The sequence below is a fragment of the Ceratotherium simum genome, chromosome 22, assembly GCF_057802395.1.
Source record: "Ceratotherium simum simum isolate JZ-2026a chromosome 22, ASM5780239v1, whole genome shotgun sequence".
NCBI classification, from domain to species: domain Eukaryota; kingdom Metazoa; phylum Chordata; class Mammalia; order Perissodactyla; family Rhinocerotidae; genus Ceratotherium; species Ceratotherium simum.
In genome coordinates this window covers 6,773,699-6,794,307 of record NC_141921.1, presented here as the reverse complement: position 1 = coordinate 6,794,307, position 20,609 = coordinate 6,773,699, and the positions used below count along the sequence as shown (strand labels likewise).

The 20,609-nt window shown below is 40.1% G+C and overlaps 1 protein-coding gene across 1 annotated transcript; it reads left to right on the top strand.

Annotated features, from left to right (window-relative positions):
* Nucleotides 1–188: 188 nt before the first annotated feature.
* Nucleotides 189–18,113, top strand: PRPF38A (pre-mRNA processing factor 38A). The gene is made up of 10 exons (XM_087445946.1): nt 189–423; nt 2,376–2,535; nt 4,413–4,534; nt 6,258–6,343; nt 12,164–12,274; nt 15,228–15,340; nt 15,970–15,996; nt 16,103–16,200; nt 16,702–16,750; nt 17,682–18,113. Exons 1-10 carry the CDS (start codon nt 294–296, stop codon nt 17,722–17,724), a joined length of 939 nt encoding a protein of 312 aa, XP_087302072.1. The 5' UTR covers nt 189–293; the 3' UTR covers nt 17,725–18,113.
* The last annotated feature ends 2,496 nt before the right edge of the window (nt 18,114–20,609 follow it).

The window sequence follows — 20,609 nt, the reverse complement described above, 5'->3', positions numbered from 1 at the left end:
AGAAGGTGGAGAAAAGAAAATTTCGCGCCAAACGTTCCGTCATCACCCGCCCCGCCCACTGGGAGGGGACGTATGACGTGAGTCCGCCAACGTGCGGCGGCCATCATTGATTCGGTCGCCGACGCCGTTCGCGGAAGGAAGTTCGTTACGCTGCAGCATTTCCGGTTTCCAGACGGTCGCCTGAGCTGTGTAGTGAGACTTCCTCCACCTTTCTCCATCTGTCTCGGGTTTTCTGTAACCGGGATGTGACGCGTTCAAGGACCCGACGGAAATAGAACTGAAGGCGTTCTAAAATGGCGAATAGGACAGTGAAGGATGCGCATAGCATCCACGGCACCAACCCTCAGTATCTGGTGGAGAAGATCATTCGGACGCGAATCTATGAGTCCAAATACTGGAAAGAGGAGTGCTTTGGCCTTACGGGTGAGCGGGAGCGCGCGACGCCCCTCGGCCGACTTGTGGCCCACTTCGGCTGACTGGGCGCGGGTAGACTTGCCCCGTGGGGGTGAGACTGGAGGGAAATTTGTCAATCATTCGGAAAAATCTGAGCGCCTACTATGTGCCTAGACTTGTGTTGTTCTTTGGGGGACACAGATGAATCTGATAGGACCTTATTCGGAAAGGTGTCTCGGTTGGGTTCTTTGAGTCATTCCATGTTTAATGATAACCTGCTGGGTTCCAAACAGTGTTAAGTTGAGAGACCCTGAAGGTCTTAAAGGAACGTCAACATACCGGAAACCAAATGCATGATCTTACTATCCCTAAATCTGGACCATTTGCAGTATATCCACGTTCGGGTCCTAATGTAAATGTCGGTTTTCAAAAACGTCTTCCAGCTAGTCTTTCAATCTTTGAATTCTGGCTCTTCTAGTAGCAGTGTTACCCCAGTGAACCATGGCTTTCTTTATCTTAAAACGAGTGTAATACCCACCTCAAAGGGTTGTTTTAAGGATTAAATACAATAATATATTAAAAGTGTATGGTATGGTCACAAATATATATTAATAAAAAGTACTCAGTAATCAGTGGTAGTGATGGTGCTAGTTGTTACCACTGTTAACTGCTACTGTGCTGTTACTGCTGCTGCCACCACCGCTAGCTGTGTGTCCATGGACAAGTCATATTGTTTCTCTGAGTCGCCATTAAATTTTGAAGTCATATAAGGTTTACTTTTGGCCGTTTTCACATTCCATAGTTCTCGCCTTGGAAGATCTCCTCCATACCACAGTTACATCCTATACGTAGATACCTTCAAATTTCTCTCTCCAACCCAGATCTCTCCCTGAGATCTAAATCTCTAATTCCAGGAATACCAACTCAGTATGTCCAAAAGTGAACTCATGACCTCTTTTCCCCCCAGTACCAGGTTACCTTCCCGTGTTCTGTATTTTCATTGCATTCTGCCTCTTCTTTCAACTACTCGTCACACTTTGAATTATTTTTCAATGCTTTCTGGCTTGCTAGACTATAAACTCCTTAAGAGCAGTAATCGTGTCCCTCTTCTTTATTCCTCTACCTGTATCTCTAGTACCTAGCACCTAGCTATAAGTTGTCAACTGTAATTTTGAATGAATTAATATAGAATTTATCCTAAAGGAACTTGAAGTCTGATTTATAAAATGATTTCCCATTAATGGTAGCTAACATCTATTATTTGCTATGTGACAGGTAGGTATTAACATTTATTTGTATTGTCTCATTTGATTCTCACTGTAGCCCTTTGTACCTTTGTACCTTTATTATTCAAATTTGAACTGACAGACTCAAAGGGAGGTGAAATGACTTGCCCTAGTTCACACTGCTAATGTTTGATTTTGACAAAAACGTTGAAAGGTTATTATCCCCATTCTGTAGATGAGAAGAGGTTTGCTCAAGGTTATGTAACTATTGAGAAGTTTGTTGTTGTTATTGTTTTGTTTCTTTTAGCTCCTAATCTGGCCATTTTTCCCCTAACATGATGATGACAAGCAGGGACTCTGAAGTTAGACTGCTTAGATTTGAATCCAGGCCCTGCTACTTTCTGGCTGTGCACCTGGAGCAAGTCACTTAACCTTTCTTAGCCCTCATTTGCCTTAGCTAAAAGCAGAAGCAGTGCTAGAATTTACCTCATGGCATGCTGTGAAGATTAAATGAGAAAATATGAAATGCTTAGCAGAATACCTGGCATATAGTAATCCTTAAGTGTATACTAGCTGCTATCATTATTATTATTACTATTATTGTTAATACACACTTGTTCTCCTAATCTTAAACTGTTGATGAGTATTCAGAAGGACCAAACCTTGAACTAACTTCTCTCCACTTCAAACCGGGAAAAGCTTAGCCCTAATATGTCTGAGATGCCACTCTATTTGTTTTTGTTTTTGTTTTTTTAGCTGAACTTGTAGTCGATAAAGCCATGGAGTTAAGGTTTGTGGGTGGTGTCTATGGTGGCAACATAAAGCCAACTCCCTTTCTGTGTTTGACCTTGAAGATGCTTCAAATTCAACCCGAGAAGGATATCATTGTAGAGTTTATCAAAAATGAAGATTTCAAGTGAGTGAAATGTTGACTAGCTAATATAAAAGCTTCAATTTCGGTGCTCCAGAATTTGGCCTTGCTTAAGAGGAGTGAAAACAATGTGTCTCCTTTGCACAGAGAGTTCTACTCTAGGATCTTACTCTTGAGCTCTTGAGTTTGTATTTTGTCTGTTCTGGTTGTATTGATCTTGTCCTTTACTTTCTCCATCCCGGTAATTTTTCCTACCAAAAAGTATTTCACAAACTCACTTAACATATTTTAAGCAGAAGTGAGTGCCTAATATGTTGGGAGCACTGGATACTCAACAGTGAAGAAAACAACAGAGTGTGGTAGATAAAAGTGAAAACTTTGATGTTAGATGTAGATTCATGTCCGGACTCTGTTACTTATTAACTGTGACCTTGGAGAAGTTACTTAATTTTCTAAGCCTTACTTTCTTTACCTGTAAAATGGAGACAGTAATACCAACTCAGGCTTGTTGTGAGGATTAAAGAAGATAGTACGGTAAATCTCATAACACAGTGCCTGATACATGGTAAACACCTCAAAAATGTCAGCTGCTCTTATTATTTTATTATCCATTCTTTTTTTTTTGTGAGGAAGATCAGCCCTGAGCCAACATCCATGCTAATCCTCCTCTTTTTGCTGAGGAAGACTGGCTCTGAGCTAACATCTATTGCCAATCCTCCTCCTTCCCCCCACCCCCCAAAACCCCAGTAGATAGTTGTATGTCATAGTTGCAGATCCTTCTAGTTGCTGTATGTGGGACGCGGCCTCAGCATGGCCGGAGAAGCGGTGTGTTGGTGCGCACCCGGGACCGAACCCCGGGCCGCCAGTGGCAGAGCGCATGCACTTAACCGCTAAGCCACAGGGCCGGCCCTTATTATCCATTCTCAGTGAGGTCACAGACAAGTATAGGAGACAGACATAACTTATCATGTGCCACCTTCTAGTCTGAGGGATTTACATATAATAATTTATTTAACCTTCACAACAACCGTGTAAAATTATTATTCCCAATATACAGGAGAAGAAACTTAGGCACAGAGAGATTAATTTCCCCAAGGTCAAATAACTGGTAAGTGGCAAAGCTGGCTTCAGAATCCGTATTCTTCACTACTCTATTCTGTTAGTCATATAAAGAAACAGTTGAGTTTCAAATCCCTACTAGTTATCCAAGTAGAGATTTGAGAGGATAGTTGGATATAGGAGAAAGGGAAAAGGAAGGAATCTTAGAAAATATTAATGGCTAGAAATAGCTAACTTTTATCAGGCACTTCACTATGTGCTGTATGCTATGCTTAACACTTGACACTCATTTCTTACTTAATACACCAAGCCAGCATGTTAGGTGCTATTCTCCATTTTATAAGGATTGAGAAAGCAAGTAACTTGCCCAATGTTACTAAGTTAGTAAATAATGGAGTCAGAATTTGAACCCAGATGACTTTGACTTTTTTTTCCAGAACCAGCATTCTGCTGCCTAGCCACGATTTACATGTTCACAACTATGTGTATTAGTTCTTGTACTGTTAATAAATGTATCTTATACCTTCTCTTGTTAAAATCAGTATCTCATTTGATTCTTACAATAATCCTGTGAGGTGAATATGTTCTAACTTAGTGTTACAGATGATATAATAGACTCCCAAAGTTGAGCAACATGTCCCAAGTGCCCACAGCCAGTAAGAGGTAGAATAGGAACTTGAACCCCGGTCTCCATATTCTTAGCTATCTTTCTACCGCCCCATGCTGCCTCTAAAATTGCAGCTTTCTCATCTGCCAAAGAGAAGAAAGAACTTGTTTATTCATTACTGTCATGAGAAAAGCAAGTTATAAAACTCAGGAACTTTTCAGAATGGCTTGTTGTTTCACTGTCATCTATCTGTCAGGTATGTCCGCATGTTGGGAGCACTTTACATGAGGCTGACAGGCACTGCAATTGATTGCTACAAGTACTTGGAACCTCTGTACAATGACTATCGAAAAATCAAGAGCCAGAACCGAAATGGGGGTGAGTATGGTGCCAAGTAACTGGACCTTCATGCCTGAGCCAGTTTGTATTTCACCAGTATCTCTGCCCTCACATTGTCACATACATTGTGGGTGCTCCTCTTCATCCATATTGTTACTATCTTCATCCAGGCCCTCCAGCTCCCTCATGGGGAGTACTCCATTAGACTACTAGCTTCCTGTTGGCCTTACCCAGTCTACCCCTGTCTGCCTACCTTTCCAACTGCATCTTATATTAATTCCTGCCCTGCATCATGTGCTCCATCGCCCAACATCTAGCACCAGAATGACCTTCTCCATAAAAGCATTCCCCAAACCTCCCAGACAAAGTTAGTTTTCCATATGTTACATCTTCACGGTTCTTTCTACTGGCCTCTCTTCTAGCACTGTACTTTACACTGCAGTATATGGACTAAATGTATTTATACTTATGTAGGAATCCCACTGAAAAAGAATAAATATATCTAAAAGGGGTAGCTCCATACGTTTTACAAAGAGACACTTTTTGTGGTAAAGTGGGATTTGGGGTAATGCAATCAAAACCATTTCTCACTTAGCGTCATAATAAAAGATTAGTAACATTTGCCTTTCCCTTCTACATGTATCATTAAGCAGTAGAAAGTTAAGAATTTGGTATTATACTTTAAACTTTTATTAACTTATTCATTCATTCATTGAATAAATACATATTAAGTGCCAAGGTCCTGCCAGGTAGTGTGCTACGTAATGGAAATAACATGGTGAACAAGATGGATGTGGTCATGGCCATCATGGAATTACTTATTTGTGATTTTTTTTCTTTTTTTAAGATTTTGTTTGTTTATTTTCCCCCCAAAGCCCCAGTAGATAGTTGTATGTCATAGCTGCACGTGCTTCTAGTTGCTGTATGTGGGACACGGCCTCAGCATGGCCGGGGAAGCGGTGCGTCGGTGTGCGCCCGGGATCCGAACCCGGGCCACCAGCAGCAGAGCGCGCACACTCAACCGTCAAGCCACGGGGCCGGCCCCCTTATTTGTGATTATATTATGTTAGATAGGGTTTCTCAACCTCTTGACAATTTGGGCCAGATGATTCATTGCTGTGAGGAGCTGTCCTGTGCATTGTAGGATGTTTAGCAGCATCCCTGGCCTCTGCCTAGTAGATGCCAGTTGTGGGGGCAAAATCACCCGAGGTTGAGAACCACTGAACTAAGGTAATGTTTACTGTAGAAATTCTGAAAAGCTATTGCTCCATTTACCATATAAGATACATGTTCTATATTCAGAAACATAGTGGGTTCACATGAGAAATTGCACTTTAGTTATATGATCTATTCAAGAACATCATCCCTGTACAATTCAGGACTATTTGTGCTTGATTTTGTGTTTGTCTCTCCTGCTGATTGGGACAGCTTCATTCATCCCTGTATCCCCAACTCCTAGAAGAGGCCTGGCACAAAGATGGCCTCAGTAAAGGTGAGTTGAATGAATGAAGATAGGTGGTGATGACAAGGCTATGAAATGCTGTAGTTTGAGCCCAGGTTTGACAATAGTTCCATTTCTGTAATTGCCACAGTGCAATAGCTTTCCTAGGGAATGTGCAGGGAAAGGGAAGCAGCAGAGAATTCACACTTTCTATACCAAGTACTCGTTTAGATATTTTACATGTAGAGTCTTAAACTTCTTTTACTTTTTGGCTATCTAAATTTATTTCCAAGTTGCTTGAGCTTATGATTTTTCTTTCAGAGTTTGAACTGATGCATGTAGATGAGTTTATTGATGAACTACTGCACAGTGAGAGAGTCTGTGATATCATTCTGCCCCGGTTACAGGTAAGAGATCAAGGTCTCATATCAGAGTCACCCTTTTCGCCAAAACAGGCAGGCAGACGGACATACACAATAAACCACTGAAGCCCATGGATCACAGAGGTCCTCTTAATAAGTAGTCCTAATGTCTATGAAAAAGATAGGGGATTGGGAGTGAGAAGAAAACAGATAAAGTATTTGAAGGGTAGGGCTTTAAAAGTGAATAATTAACACAAGAAAACTTTCTTCTTTAAAATGTTACATCAAGGAAATTAGAGTAGGTTTTTAAATTTTGTGAGCAGCTTTTTTCAAATTTATCTTCATATAAAGATCCATGATATAAAACAGATAAAACGAGGGTCAGCAGTGGGAGACTGAGACATTAACCCCTTAAATATCACCTTTATCATCCGCCTCCCTTTCCTAGTGATAAATGATCGTCCATGAAGCACCTTTCGGGAATGTGTTTTACAGAGTACGATTTTAAAACTACTGTGGTAAAATACAAAGAGAAAACAGAGTAGGTACCCTAAAGAGAATAGGAATGGTCTGTAGTGGAGAGATGACTGAACAGTGAAGTAGGAAACCTGTTTCTGCGTTATTATTACAGGTGACTAGCAATGGGACCTGGTCTTATATTCCCATCTATAAAATGGGGAAATTAAGACTACCTCAGTGGTCTTTAAACTGCCCTGTGGGACTGTTTTAAGATTACTGAGAGGAATAAGGAGACAGCCCCACATATTCTAACCAGGGCAGCTCCTTTTTTCTCTAAGTTACATATTGGGCTTAGGAGTGAGATTTCGTTGGAACAAAGGCTTTTTTTCTTTTAAATGGCTTTATTAAGGTATAATTGACATATAATAAACTATGTATATTTAAAATGTACAGTTTGATAAGTTTTGACATATGTGTCCACCTTTGAAACTATCATCACCATCAACAATAGTGAACATATGTTGTCACCGCAAAAAGTTTCCTCCTTTCCTTTTGTGTAATCCCTCCCTCTTACTTCTCTCTCTCACCCCTAAGCAACCACTGATATGCTATCTGTTACAATAGATTAGTTTGCATTTTGGAATTAATACAGTACATGCTCTTTTTTGTCTATCTTTCTTCACTCAGCATAATTATTTTGAAATTTATCCATGTTACATCTATCAATAGTTTATTTCATTTTATTGCTGAATAATATTCCAATGTATGGACATACCACAATTTGTTTACTCATTTATCTGTTTATGCAGAATTGTGGCATACAAGGTCAATCTACAAAAGTCAGTTGTATTTCTATACACTAGCAATGAACAATTAGAATTTGAAATTTTACTAAAATACTGTTTACAACAGCATCAAAAGATATAAAATAATGAAGGATAATTTTGTCAAAAGATGTGCAAGACTCACACTTAAAACTACAAAACATTGCATTACTGAGAGAAATTAAAGAAGACTTAAATAAATGGAAAGATATATCATGGCCATAGTATATCTTATTCCATGGCTTATGATTGTTGTCAGTTCTCCCAAATTCCATCTATACTTTCAACCAAAATCCCTATAGACTTTAGTAGAACTTGACAAGCGGATTCTAAAATTGATGTGAAAATGCAAAGGACCTAGAATATCCAAAACAACTTTGAAAAAGAACAAAGTAGGTGGGCTGGCTCCGTGGCTTAGCGGTTAAGTGCGCGCGCTCTGATGCTGGCGGCCCGGGTTCGGATCCCGGGCACGCCCCAAGGCACCACTTCTCCGTCCACCCTGAGGCCGAGTCCCACGTACAGCAACTAGAAGGATGTGAACCTGTGACATACAACTATCTACTGGGGCTTTGGGGGGAAAAAAATGAATAAATAAAATCTTTAAAAAAAAAAAAAAAAAAACAAAGTAGGGAGACAAAACACTACCTGTTTCCAAGACTTGTTATAGTAACCAAGACAGTGTTATATTGGCATAAAAGTAGACAAATGGATCAATGGAACAAAATAACAGGACCAGAAGTAAATGTACATATATAGGGTCAGTTGGTTTTCTACAGAGATGTCAGGGCAATAACATTGAGAAAGGATAATCTTTTCCACAAATAGTGCTGGAACAATTAAATCGCCATATGGAAACCAGTGAATCTCCATCCTTAGCTCACATATCATATATAAAAATTAACTTGAAGGGGATAATAGACTTAGTTATAAAAGCTAAGATTATAAAACTTCTGAAAGAAAACACAGGAGAAAATCTTAGTGACCTGGGGTTTGACAAAAATTTCTATATAGGACATAAAAAGCATGAATTATTTAATAAAAATTAATAAATAGGCCTTTATAAAAATTATTAACTTGCTTCTCAAAAGACACTTATTACAAAAGTAAAAAGGCAAGCCATAGACTATAAGAATAAGAGTATATATCCAACAAAGGTCTTGAATCTAGAATATATAAAGAACTCTTGAGCTTAATAACAAGAAGACAACCCAATGGGAAAATGAATAAAAGAATTCTAACAGACATTTTACCAGAGAAAATATATAGTTGGCCAGTAACACATAAAAAGATGCTCAATGCCATTAGTCATTAGGGAAATGCAAATTAAAATCATAGTAATTTACACTACATACCTGTTAAAGGTCTAAAATCAGGAAGACTGACCATACCAAGTGTTGGCGAGGATATAGAGGAACTGCAAGTCTCTGTACACCAACGGTGACAATATAAAACCGTACAACTGCTTTGGAAAAGTTTGGCAGTTTCTTGAAAAGCAGCCATACAACCTGGCCATTCCACTCCTAGGTGTTTACTTGAAAAATGAAAGCACATGTCCACACAAAGACTTATGCACAAATAATCATAACAGCTTTATTTGTAGTGGCCAGAAACTGGAAACAGTCCAAATGTCCATCAAATGTCCATCAAGTGAACAAATAAACAAATTGTGGTGTGTTCATACAGTGGTCCTACTCAGCAGTAAAAATGAACTGTTGATACACAACAGCATGAGTGAACCACAAAATAATTGTGCTGGGTAAAAAACAGACAAAAAACAGTACATACTGTATAATTCCATTCATATAAAATTTTAATAAATGAAAACTAGTGACAAACTAGTTGCCTGAGTGCAGGAGGAGGGAATGGGGAAGAGAGGGAAGGAGAGATTACAGAGAAGCACAAGTGAACTTTTGGGCAAGGTAGATATATTCATTATGTTGATGTAATGGTGTTATAGTTGTGTATAATACACGTCAACACTCATCAAATTGTACACTTTAAAAATGTACGGTTTATTGTATGTCAGTTATACCTCAATGAAACTATAAAAAGTATTGCAAAAATCACTGCAATAGATGTAAACTAAGGGCCTTTGGCTCTTAGTGCTCTGCTGTTCTCTGATGCTGTATGTCTGTGTAAGAATTGGTGGGTCCCAGAGATGGTGATGTAGATGGTGGATGGGAGCAGATTCTTACATGTTTTAAGCAACCACAGAAACCCCAACTGGAAGGATCCACTACTTCAGGTTTCCTTTTTGATGCTACTACAGTTCAATAATTCTGAAGCAATTTGCTGTATCCTGTCTGCTCTGAGGTGATTGTTGCCTTGCTACATATAAACCAAAAGGGATGATTTAAAGATCAGAGATCACATAGTGTGTGATTCTTTTTATATGTTATATCCAGACTAGGCAAATCCATAGTGATAGAAAGCAGATTAGTGGTTACTATGGGATGTAGGGAAGGAAAAATATGGAGTGATCACTTAATAGGTATGGGGTATTTTTATGGTGTGATAAAAAAGTTTTTAAACTAGTGAGAGGTGGTGGTTGTATAGTGTTGTGAATACACTAAAGACCACTGAATTGTACACTTTATTTATTTATTTATTTTTGGTGAGGAAGATTAGCCCTGAGCTAACATCTGCTGCCAATCTTCCTCTTTTTGCTGAGGTAGATTGGCCCTGGGCTAACATCCATGCCCATCTTCCTCTACTTTATATGTGGGACGCCCACCACAGCATGGCTTGATAAGCAGTGCATAGGTCCACGCCCGAGATCCTAACCTGCGAACCCCGGGCCGCCAAAGTGGAGCGCGTGAATTTAACCACTATGCCACCGGGCTGGCCCCTGAATTGTACGCTTTAAAATGGTTAATTGTATGTTATGTGAATTTCACCTCAATAAAGAACAGATCAGAGGGATCTGAAAAACTTCCAAGTAGGGAATAGAATAGATGGCAGATATCTGATAAATGGGGGAGATAAATTTGCTCAAGGCAGCAAACTAGCTAGATAAAAGTTGTTGGTAGATGAGTGTTCACACTTAAATGCAATGAACCAACTCTTCCTCCATAGTGATCAGTTACAGGAAATCCAATAAAATAAAAATCCTGAAAATGAGTGTGGTATATCTCCTGTTCTATATTGGCTACTCTAGGCTGTAGTGAAGAGAATGAGATTTAAAATCTGAAAACCTGCTTTCAGGTCCCAGTTCTCACACTAACTCATTGTGGGTTACATTAGCTATTATTATATTATCCTTAGCTGCTGTTATTTTTAGAATACTGCAAGAAATGGCATACTTGGAAGTGCAATCAGGTTGTAGCTAAGGGTTCCAAAGCCCACTCAGCTCTAAGCAAGCCTATTGATGTAAATGAGGTGGTATGCATGGAGTCTAGAAGGAAAGACCACAAAACAAGCCTCACTGAGGAGAGAGAAATTGAAATCTAATAAGTGTTATCATATCACCAAGAGGTGTGTTCTGGTGTGGGTCTCTAGATATCCTGGTGACCTTTAAGACAACGTTTTGCTCTGATTCTGTTGTTATTAAGCAACCTTTAGGTCATCAGTTTAGCTTCTGATGTGCCCTGACATTGACAAGGAGCTGCTCTGGAATGAATTCTAATTTCATCAAACACAAGCATTTGAGATTCTGGATCCCCTGTCTGATGCAGTCCTAGATCCCAAATGGTGGTGATGCTGTGACTGGAGAGCCCTTTTCCAGGGAGCTCTTTTCTGAAAGGTTGACTTCACCGAGTTACAGCTTTGTCTCATTTCTCCCAACCTTTATAGAATTTTGTTAGGGATGAGTGAGAGCTAAGTAGCATACAAATGTTGCTATTTATTCTAGGGCTATCCAACATTCTTTATGTCCTTGGCACAAGGAAATGGTAAGAGGTCTTATGACCCAGCCAGTCCATTTGGCAATTTTGTACTCACCTTTGCTTTTCAGGTTCTTAGTCACTTGATAAGCACTGCTAAGCCACATCTCAGAAGAAAATGGAACAAGGAGATGGAGTGTTGGTTTATATCCTGTGCCTTATTCAAAATGCATGACTCTAGACAGCTCCCTAAATCCTGGGTCTAGTAGAGAGTTGGTGCTACTCTAGAGCATGACCCAAGGCACTCTTCAGCCCCCAAACTAGGCTGAGCCTCAATGGATCTGTTGGGATAGAGTCTGGTCTGAGCCTCTTCTGGCAGAAATACTAGCCAACACAGCCTCAGCTACAAACTTATTGGCCCTTGTATATGAAGCCCATATTTTTTATTCAAGGCTACACCTATACTGGTTGATATTCCAATGACCTTAGCGTATAAGATCACAGGGAATAGAGCCAGTAGAAAATGAAGATGTTCCCTTCAGCTTTATATTTATCTGTTTACAGGGCAACTTTAAAGAGTGTATAGATTCCAGTATGTTAAACTTCTTAGGAAAATCTTGAAGTGTCTAGAATGTCTTTGAAATGAAATTGCCTCAGCTGTTGCTCCATAGTTTTTCTGTCAATCCCAGAAGCCTAGTGTTGGGACTTTAGGACGTAGAGCAGATAGCAAGGCTCCCTAACTCTCGTTATGTTCTCTGTAGAAACGCTACGTGCTAGAGGAAGCTGAGCAACTGGAGCCTCGAGTTAGCGCTCTAGAAGAGGACATGGATGACGTGGAGTCCAGTGAAGAGGAGGAAGAGGAGGATGAGAAGGTCAGGCACCTGGGAACTTAAGGGTTGGAGGAGGGATAGTTATAGGGGATGGGAATGGTCCTTTTTTGTTTTGTTTTTAGACATTAATTTTTAATTTTCTTTAACCAAAAAATATAATATTTAGTCATTAAGAGTATGGGCTCTAGAGTTAAATAGACTTTGATTCATATCTCAGCTCTGCTGTTTACTAGTGATATAATTTTGTGCAAGTTACATCATCTCAGTTTACTCCTCTGTAAAGCAAGGATAATGATACCTTTCTCTTACAACTCCTGTTAAGTATTAAATGAGATGATATACATAAAGCCCTTAGCATACTTTTGGGTGTTGTAATTGCCTAATACGTGGTAGCTATTAAAATAAATACTTTGGGACAAAAATAGTACTGTTCATAATTGAACCCATCCTAAGAAGTAAGCCTAGTTTAGGGGAAAAAAAAAATGCCTACTGCATGGTCATGTTCTTTCACTATTAGTTGTAATGCTGAAAAATTGAAAACAACCAAGCATTGGAAAGGTCAGGTAAATTCTTATATCACCTCAACAGACTATTAGGCAGCCATTGAAACTGTTATGAAAAGTATATGATAATGTGGAAATGCTTATGGTGAGTTAAAAAAGAAGGCTCTAAAACGTGTGATTAAAATGATAAATAACAATATATATAGAAAAAGGCTAGGGGGAAGTACAAGAAATGTTGGCTTATGGATACTGTGCATATGGAAGTGTAGCTGTGAGCCAAGCAGGCTCCCTTTAAGCTGAGTGTAAAAGGAAGCGCAATCACGCATGAATTGAGAGCCATGCAAGTCTGAGGTGCTCTTCTTTGGTGAGTGAACCAAAAGTAGGCATTCCTTTTCTTTAATGGAAAATTTCAGTCACATACCAAAGGGGAGAGAACGTGCCCCCATTTGCCCATCACCTAGCTTCAACAATGATCAACTCATAGCCATTTTGTTTCCTCTACATCTCTACCCAGTTGCCTCCCATCCCCGCCCCCATTATCTTGAAGCAGATCATGGCCAGCATATATTTCATCCATAATATTTCAGAAAAGACAAAGGCTCCGTTTTTAAGCATAACCACAATACCATCACCACCCCCCCATCAACAATAATTCCTTAATATCATCAAATATTCAGTGTTCACATTTCCCCAACTGGCCTTTTTTTTTTGAGGAAAATCAGCCCTAAGCTAACATCCATGCCAATCCTCCTCTTTTTGCTGAGGAAGACTGGCCCTGAGCTAACATCCATGCCCATCTTCCTCCAATTTATGTGGGACGCTGCCACAGCATGGCCTGACAAGCGGTGCATTGGTGCGCGCCCAGGATCTGAACCCAGGCCGCCAGCAGCGGAGTGCGCGCACTTAACCCGCTACGCTATGGGGTTGGCCACTGGCCTATATTTTTTAATAATTTGAATTAGTATTCAAGGGTCCATAAATTGTAATGGACATTTTTTTATCTCTTAAGTATCTGTAATCTTTCAGTTCCCTCCATCATACTTTTTTCTCTTCCATTTTTTTTTTTGGTGAGGAAGATTAGCCCTGACCTAACATCCGATGCCAATCCTCCTCTTGTTGCTGAGGAAGACTGGCCCTGGGCTAACACCCGTGCCCATCTTCCTCTACTTTATGTGGGATGCCTGCCACAGTGTGGCTTGACCAGCAGTGCATTGGTCCGCGCCTGGGATCTGAACCTGTGAACCCTGGGCCGCCGAGCGGAGCACGCGAACTTAACCATTACGCCACTGGGCCATCCCCTCTCTTGCAATTTTTAAATATATCAAGTTATATTATTTAATACAGATTTTCACAATCTGTTTTTCTGATTGTCCCTCTGGGGTGTCTCTTAACATGTTCATTTATCCCTTGTATTTCCTGTAAACTAGTTTTTAGATCTAGAGGCTTAATTGGATTTGGGGTTTTTATCCCCTTTCAAGTGGAGCAACACTACTTCATAGGTAGTAGTGTGTACTTCCCCCAGGATGAGCAAAGTCTAGCTGTCTCTTTTTGTAGCATTAGGAGCCACTGATGATCTCTGCCCAGATCCATTAGGGGTTATAAAATGGTGATGTTATAATTCTTGATTTCTTCATCATTTGTCACCTGTAACATTGCTATAAAGAGAAACCTCCTAAATCAACATTTAGTTTTTCATAAGTACAGTTTATATAGGAAAGGCAAGATAAATATTTATTTCCATTTGCTATCAGTTTTTAAAATATGAGTTGATTCTATAGTATCTTCCCAGGGTGATGAATGCTCTTTTGTCCTTGGTAACATTGTGAACTCATGAATGTAAGCATATTTGATGTGTTTCAAACAATTATTATCCTTCTTGATGCTCAAATTGTCCCATCTTGGGCCAATGGGGACCCCTCAACTTGACTCGAGAGACTTTTTGATAACAATTATAGTAGTCTCAGCCTCCTTGCTTTCTGATATGATGTATATCTAGTTATGTCTTGTTAGCTTCTGCCCCTGACCAAGATTAGTGCCACAATCTGGGCACTGTAAGTGCTTATTGCTGTGGGTTTGGTGTTTCTAGTCCTTTATAGTTAGCAGAGTTAGGGGGAAATTTTCTTTAAGATTAAAGTACACCGGGAGTTTGTACTTTAACCTTATTGATCTTATATCTGTATCTCTTTCGCATTGGAAATCCAACTTCTTAAGGAGATAGGCATATTTACTTACTTCTCTCTCTGGACTCTCACAGTCCCAGAATAATGGTACCAGCACTAGAACAATAATGGGATAATTGGAAACAGTTTAATTTTTTATTTGGTAGGTTTTTTTGTTCTTAGGGTTATGCCTCTATGTATTCAAATTACTGTGTTTTTAAAGTCACTCGGAGGTGGAATTTGGGACAGGTTGGGGAGGGGAGTGTAAACAGTGTTCCTAGATGGCTCTCTATAAGCCTGAGCTCATCACTGACCCATCCATCTCATTTCCAGTTGGAGAGAGTGCCATCACCTGATCACCGCCGGAGAAGCTACCGAGATTTGGACAAGCCCCGTCGCTCTCCCACATTACGCTACAGGAGGAGTAGGAGCCGGTCTCCCAGAAGGTAAGGCCCTAGTCTTTGGCCTTTTCTGGGGAGACTTTAGCACTGTAGCGTAGAAATTTCGACTTCAGGGAAGGGAAAATGCCAGCCTGTGGAGAATGTTTGTTTGTCCAGTGTATTAGTTGCACAACCACCACCCAAAAAACCTCGGTAGCAGACAACAATAACCATTTATTTAGTTCACAAGTCTGTGGTCAGTGATTTAAGCTGGGCTTGGATAGGCAGTTTTTTGAGTATAAGTAAGTTATGTTCACTCACCTGTTTTGCGGTCAGCAGTCTGTTGGCTAGTATAGGGTGGCCCTAGCTAGGATGACTGGAGCAACACATCTCTATGTGTGTCTCATTCTAGGCTAGGTTAGGCATGTTCTCAAGGAAATGGCAGAATTCAAGAGCAAACAAGCCCAGTCATGCAGGTATTTTTCCAGTATCTGCTTGTATTACATCTGCAAATATCCCACTGGCCAAAGCAAGTCACATGGCCAATCCCAGACTTGGATTGGGAGGGTGCTGAAAAGTTACATGACAAAGGACGTGGATAACAGAGATGGGTGAAGAATTGGGGCAATTTTTGCTATCTGCAACATCCAGTGCACTTACTAAGGCTCTTCTTCCTCTTTTTTCTTTCCATATAGACGGAGTCGGTCTCCCAAAAGGAGGAGGTAGGCCTTCAGTGATTTGTGATAAAGGATAGGGATTTGGGGAGAGGGGTGCCATTGTGAGTATATTGTCAGACAGATATGGAAGTCTGACCACTCATTTCCACAGCCCCTCCCCTCGCCGAGAAAGGCATCGGAGCAAGAGTCCAAGACGTCACCGCAGCAGGTCCCGAGACAGACGGCACAGATCTCGCTCCAAGTCCCCAGGTATAGTATTTGGGCCATTTGATATTGGTTGTCTTAACAAAAAAAGGTAATAGGAGCAGTTAGCCTCCTGCAGTACAGGAATGCCTGACTGTATTAATGCCTAGAAAAAAAGGAAATGGACTTAGAATTTGAAAATTAGAGTTCACATCTTGACTCTCACTTATAAGCTTTGCTGATAGGATGATGAGCTTCAGGTTTTTCATCTGAAATTACAGGAGTAAGACCTAACAGAGTAGTGGTAAATACCCAATGTGACGTTTGTGAAATGAGCCATAAAGCCCTGAATGCATATCAAGTGGGTTCAGTTCTCCTCTCCCCAGCACGCGCGCGCACACACACACACACACGCACACACGCACACATCCACACCAGTTCAGAGAGATGCTACCACCAAGAGGTGTCCCTAGCACAGGCCAATGGAAGGGACTGGGTGAAGTGAAAGTGACAGTGGAAGAGTAGGAGGGTAGAATCGCACTCATCCAATGGCCTTTTTTCCCCCAGGTCATCACCGTAGTCACAGACACAGGAGCCACTCAAAGTCTCCTGAAAGGTATGGATTGACCTCTATTTTGACTTAAGAATTTCATTCTTTATTTAGAAATTAAAGTCCTAATCACAACTAAGTTGGACCTGAAATTTTCTTATTTTGATAGGGATACTTAGGAATTCTCTTTCATTACAGGACAAAATTGGCCTATTGCCCTGAGAATTACTAGAATTATTTATCTGTCTGGTGTTCTTTTGTTTTTCCTTGTAGGACTGCAGCTTTGGATAGTGGTAAGGGCATGAGCTTTGGTTTCAGGAGACCTAGGGTTAAGTCCCAACTTTTAATACTTAACAGTTGAATGACATTGGACAAGTCACTTTCATTTGATAAGCTTTCATTAGAAACCTCTATATGCTATATATACTGTTAGGTGCACTCTTAACCTCTCTGAGGTTATTTCCTCAATGGTATATTTTAGATAGTAATGCCTGATTCGGGGTGTTGCTCTGAGACATAAAGACACCAAGCACATTTAATGAGTATTGGGTATCATCTCCATCCCCATCAGTGTCAGCATACCCCTGTCTTCCTCAAAAGTCCTGGCTCAGGGCTGGTCCCGTGGCTTAGCAGTTAAGTGTGCGTGCTCTGCTATGGGTGGCCCGGGTTCAGATCCTGGGCATGCACCGACGCACTGCTTGTCCAGCCATGCTGAAGCCGCGTCCCACATACAGCAACTAGAATAGAAGGATGTGCAACTATGACATACAACTATCTACTGGGGCTTTGGGGAGAAAAAGGGGAAAAAAAAAAAAAAAGGAAGAGGATTGGCAATAGATGTTAGCTGAGGGCTGCTCTTCCTTAGCAAAAACAGGAGGATTGGCATGGATGTTAGCTCAGGGCTGATCTTCCTCAAAAAAAAAAAAAAAAGAAAGAAAAAAGTCCTGGCCCAGCTCCTTGAACAGCTCTTAAATTTAATGATTTGTTGCCATTTCAGATCTAAGAAGAGCCACAAGAAGAGCCGGAGAGGGAATGAGTAATGGACTCAGTATGGTTTTAGTCCAAATGGCCTCCTGTGGATATGAAGGCGTCTGTCTATGTGGAAAGATTAAGATCTACTCCCCAGGCAGCTATGAGAATATTTCAGTTGTTGTTGTTTTTTTTTTTTTTTAACCAAGTTTCTCCATTTTTTTTTTTTTTTTTTAATGAAAGAGATGCTGAATTTTGTACCTCCTTTTGAATCATAATCCACCTTTGAGGGATAATGCTTCCCAGGAGTTGCTTTTGACCTCTTTGTGCCACCAACCTTGACTGTACTCAAATTTATGAGGATAGAAAGGATTTGAGGGGCGGAGGGTATGAAGGACAAGGAGAGGAAGTGGCTGCCTGGTGCCACTTTTGTTATTAAATTTGACATGCTCATTTCCCATTTTCCTGTGATTTAGTTTTTGGTTTGCTCCATGATTGGAACTGTTCTGAGAATCCTGAGTTTTGTGCTGCTGCTGTTACATTCAAAGATCAAATCAGTAAAACATATTAGCTCCAGCTTTATGTCCAGCAGCAGCAAGTGGTAATAAACATGAAAACCTACTGCTTAGCCGCAGCTTTGTGAGAAAAGAATGCATTTAAGTGTAAGGTTTCTTCTGGATCATTTAATCTAGTTGCATTGAACAGTTCAACAAACAGTAAAACCTGGAACGCTTTTTATATGGCATTTTTATATAATTTTGTTTCTTCCCCACAAGCCTTGAATTCCAGGTTAAGGTGCTCAGCCTTTATCCCACACGCATTGACATTATCCAAGTCTAGTCAGTAGTATTAGGGCAAAAAGATTGAAAAGGTTTGATGGAGAGAAAAGTATCTGTACCACTTGGAATTTTGACCTGAATTGTTGGACAGTAGTGCCATTCACAAAGCCAGAAAATACAGCAGGAAGAGAGCAGGTTTTAGAGGGGCAGGTATTAAGAGTTGTGGTGGTAGTGAAAATGATGCATCAGTTTAACTTAAAGTTTAATTTGAGATATCTATGGTATATCTAGATAAAGCCCAGACAGTTGGAAATAGGGATGGGAGTTGAACATAATGATCTAGCCCTGAATTGACAATGATTAGGTAATTGTGGAAGATGTAGAATTAAATGAAGAGTGCCCAGGGAGTGTGTGTGTATGTAGGAAAAGCCAACACTGGTGAGAGGAAGAAGTGTAATCACTGATTGAAAACTGAAATGAACCATTCAGAAAGGTACGAGAATTAGGAGAGAGTAGGTCAAAGCAGCCAAGGGTCTAAGGATGCAGAAGCAAAATAAGGACTGAAAAGTGTCCGTGGGCATTGATCAGCAAGAGGGTGTTGGGATCTTTGCTAGAGTTCCGTCTACCTGTACTTACCTTTCCTCCTTTAAAAACGGAAAAAGAGATTGATTGACTTCCTGCAGCTTTGGTTCCAGCAAGAATTGTGAAGACCCAACTGCCTCACAGGATCCAGTTTCTTGGGAAGCCGTTATCTGGTCATAGGATAAACATCCTATTGCTTGCTACTAAACTGAAGGACTTTTGTAGCAATATTAAAGCATTTTGGGATCATATTTGAGATTTCATATTCTTCAGTGATTCCTCTCCTGATAATACTTGAGCTAATAAAAGTTGTCCATAAAAGCTATTATGGCTTATCATAGAACTATATATAGGACTGCCTTTAAAAATTAAATATAAGTACCTCTATTTACATCTGTTATAGAGTCCTAGCAGTTGTTTCTTTACCAAAGTGATCTAGGTGGAAAGAAATGTCTTCTGGCTAAAATGACCTATGGACCAACCAAGTCATCATCCAGTATATTGTTAAAATAAAAATTTTATTGGAAAGTATACTTGACAATAAAAATTTTAAAACCCACCCCAAAAAAACCAACAATTTAACCTCCCCAAACATAAACTATAAACTTAAAGCATACTTACTTAGGCATATGGTAAAATCTGGACCACAGTGGGGCAGCAGAGTCAACCTATATATAGCAGGAAGCAGACTGTCCCTATTCTTTCATTAGTACAAAGAGATAAGAGTGAGTGGGACACATTGAACATTGCTCTTGAGATTGTTTTGATAAATTACAGAACTGCACAGGAGATGGAGCTCAAGGATGAACCTTGCTGAAGGGCCATTTCTGTCATCTATGTGCTAGCCTACTGGATGAGGCCTTGGAACTAGCCTTATAACTTTTTGACTGCAGCCTATATTAAGAAACACATTTTACATCTTACCTCTGTACACATAGTATATGTTCTGTACTGAAACAAATTTCAGGAAAAAATTCTTATTCCTTCTGCAAAATGCATTCTAATATTTCCTATACAGGTTTGGTCTTTTTTTTTCCTGAGGAAGATGTGCCTGAGCTAACATCCATTGTCAATCTTCCTCTTTTTGTATGTGAGCTACAACCACAGCATGGCCACTGACAGACGAGTGGTGTAGGTCTGCACCCAGAAACTGAACCCAGGCCGCCAAAGCAGAGCACGCCAAATTTAACCACTAGGCCACTGGAGCTAGCCCTCTATACAGTTTTTGATGTTGGATGCAAACCACTAAATTGATTTCACTTCTCACTATTTGAATTATACTGCCATAGGGCACAAAGACCTCTTAAATACTAAGAAATGAAGGGAGATGTGTTCTCAGGGGCAAAGGAAATACATAATGGTTTTGGTGAGAGGCTTCTAATACAACAACCCAACTTAAAGCTCATTCCTCTAGCCGCTTTCTGGTATTTTCACTAGACTGACCTAAGTTTAAATAAACATTAATCAGAAAGGAATGATCACAGATGCTGGCCACTCCCCTAAAGAGGTTAAAGTAACAAGTTCTCCACAGACTCAAAAAGAGACATAGGAGATAAAGTGATCTGTTTTAAAAAATGCAAGTATACAAGTTCAAA

Bases quoted from the DNA above. Each gene is read 5' to 3' on its own strand.
- PRPF38A (XM_087445946.1), top strand. From the start codon at position 294: ATGGCGAATAGGACAGTGAAGGATGCGCATAGCATCCACGGCACCAAC. The intron at 2,536-4,412 runs GTGAGTGAAATG...TCTATCTGTCAG, and splicing joins ATCAAAAATGAAGATTTCAA to GTATGTCCGCATGTTGGGAG. The intron at 16,201-16,701 runs GTATAGTATTTG...TTTTTCCCCCAG, and splicing joins ATCTCGCTCCAAGTCCCCAG to GTCATCACCGTAGTCACAGA.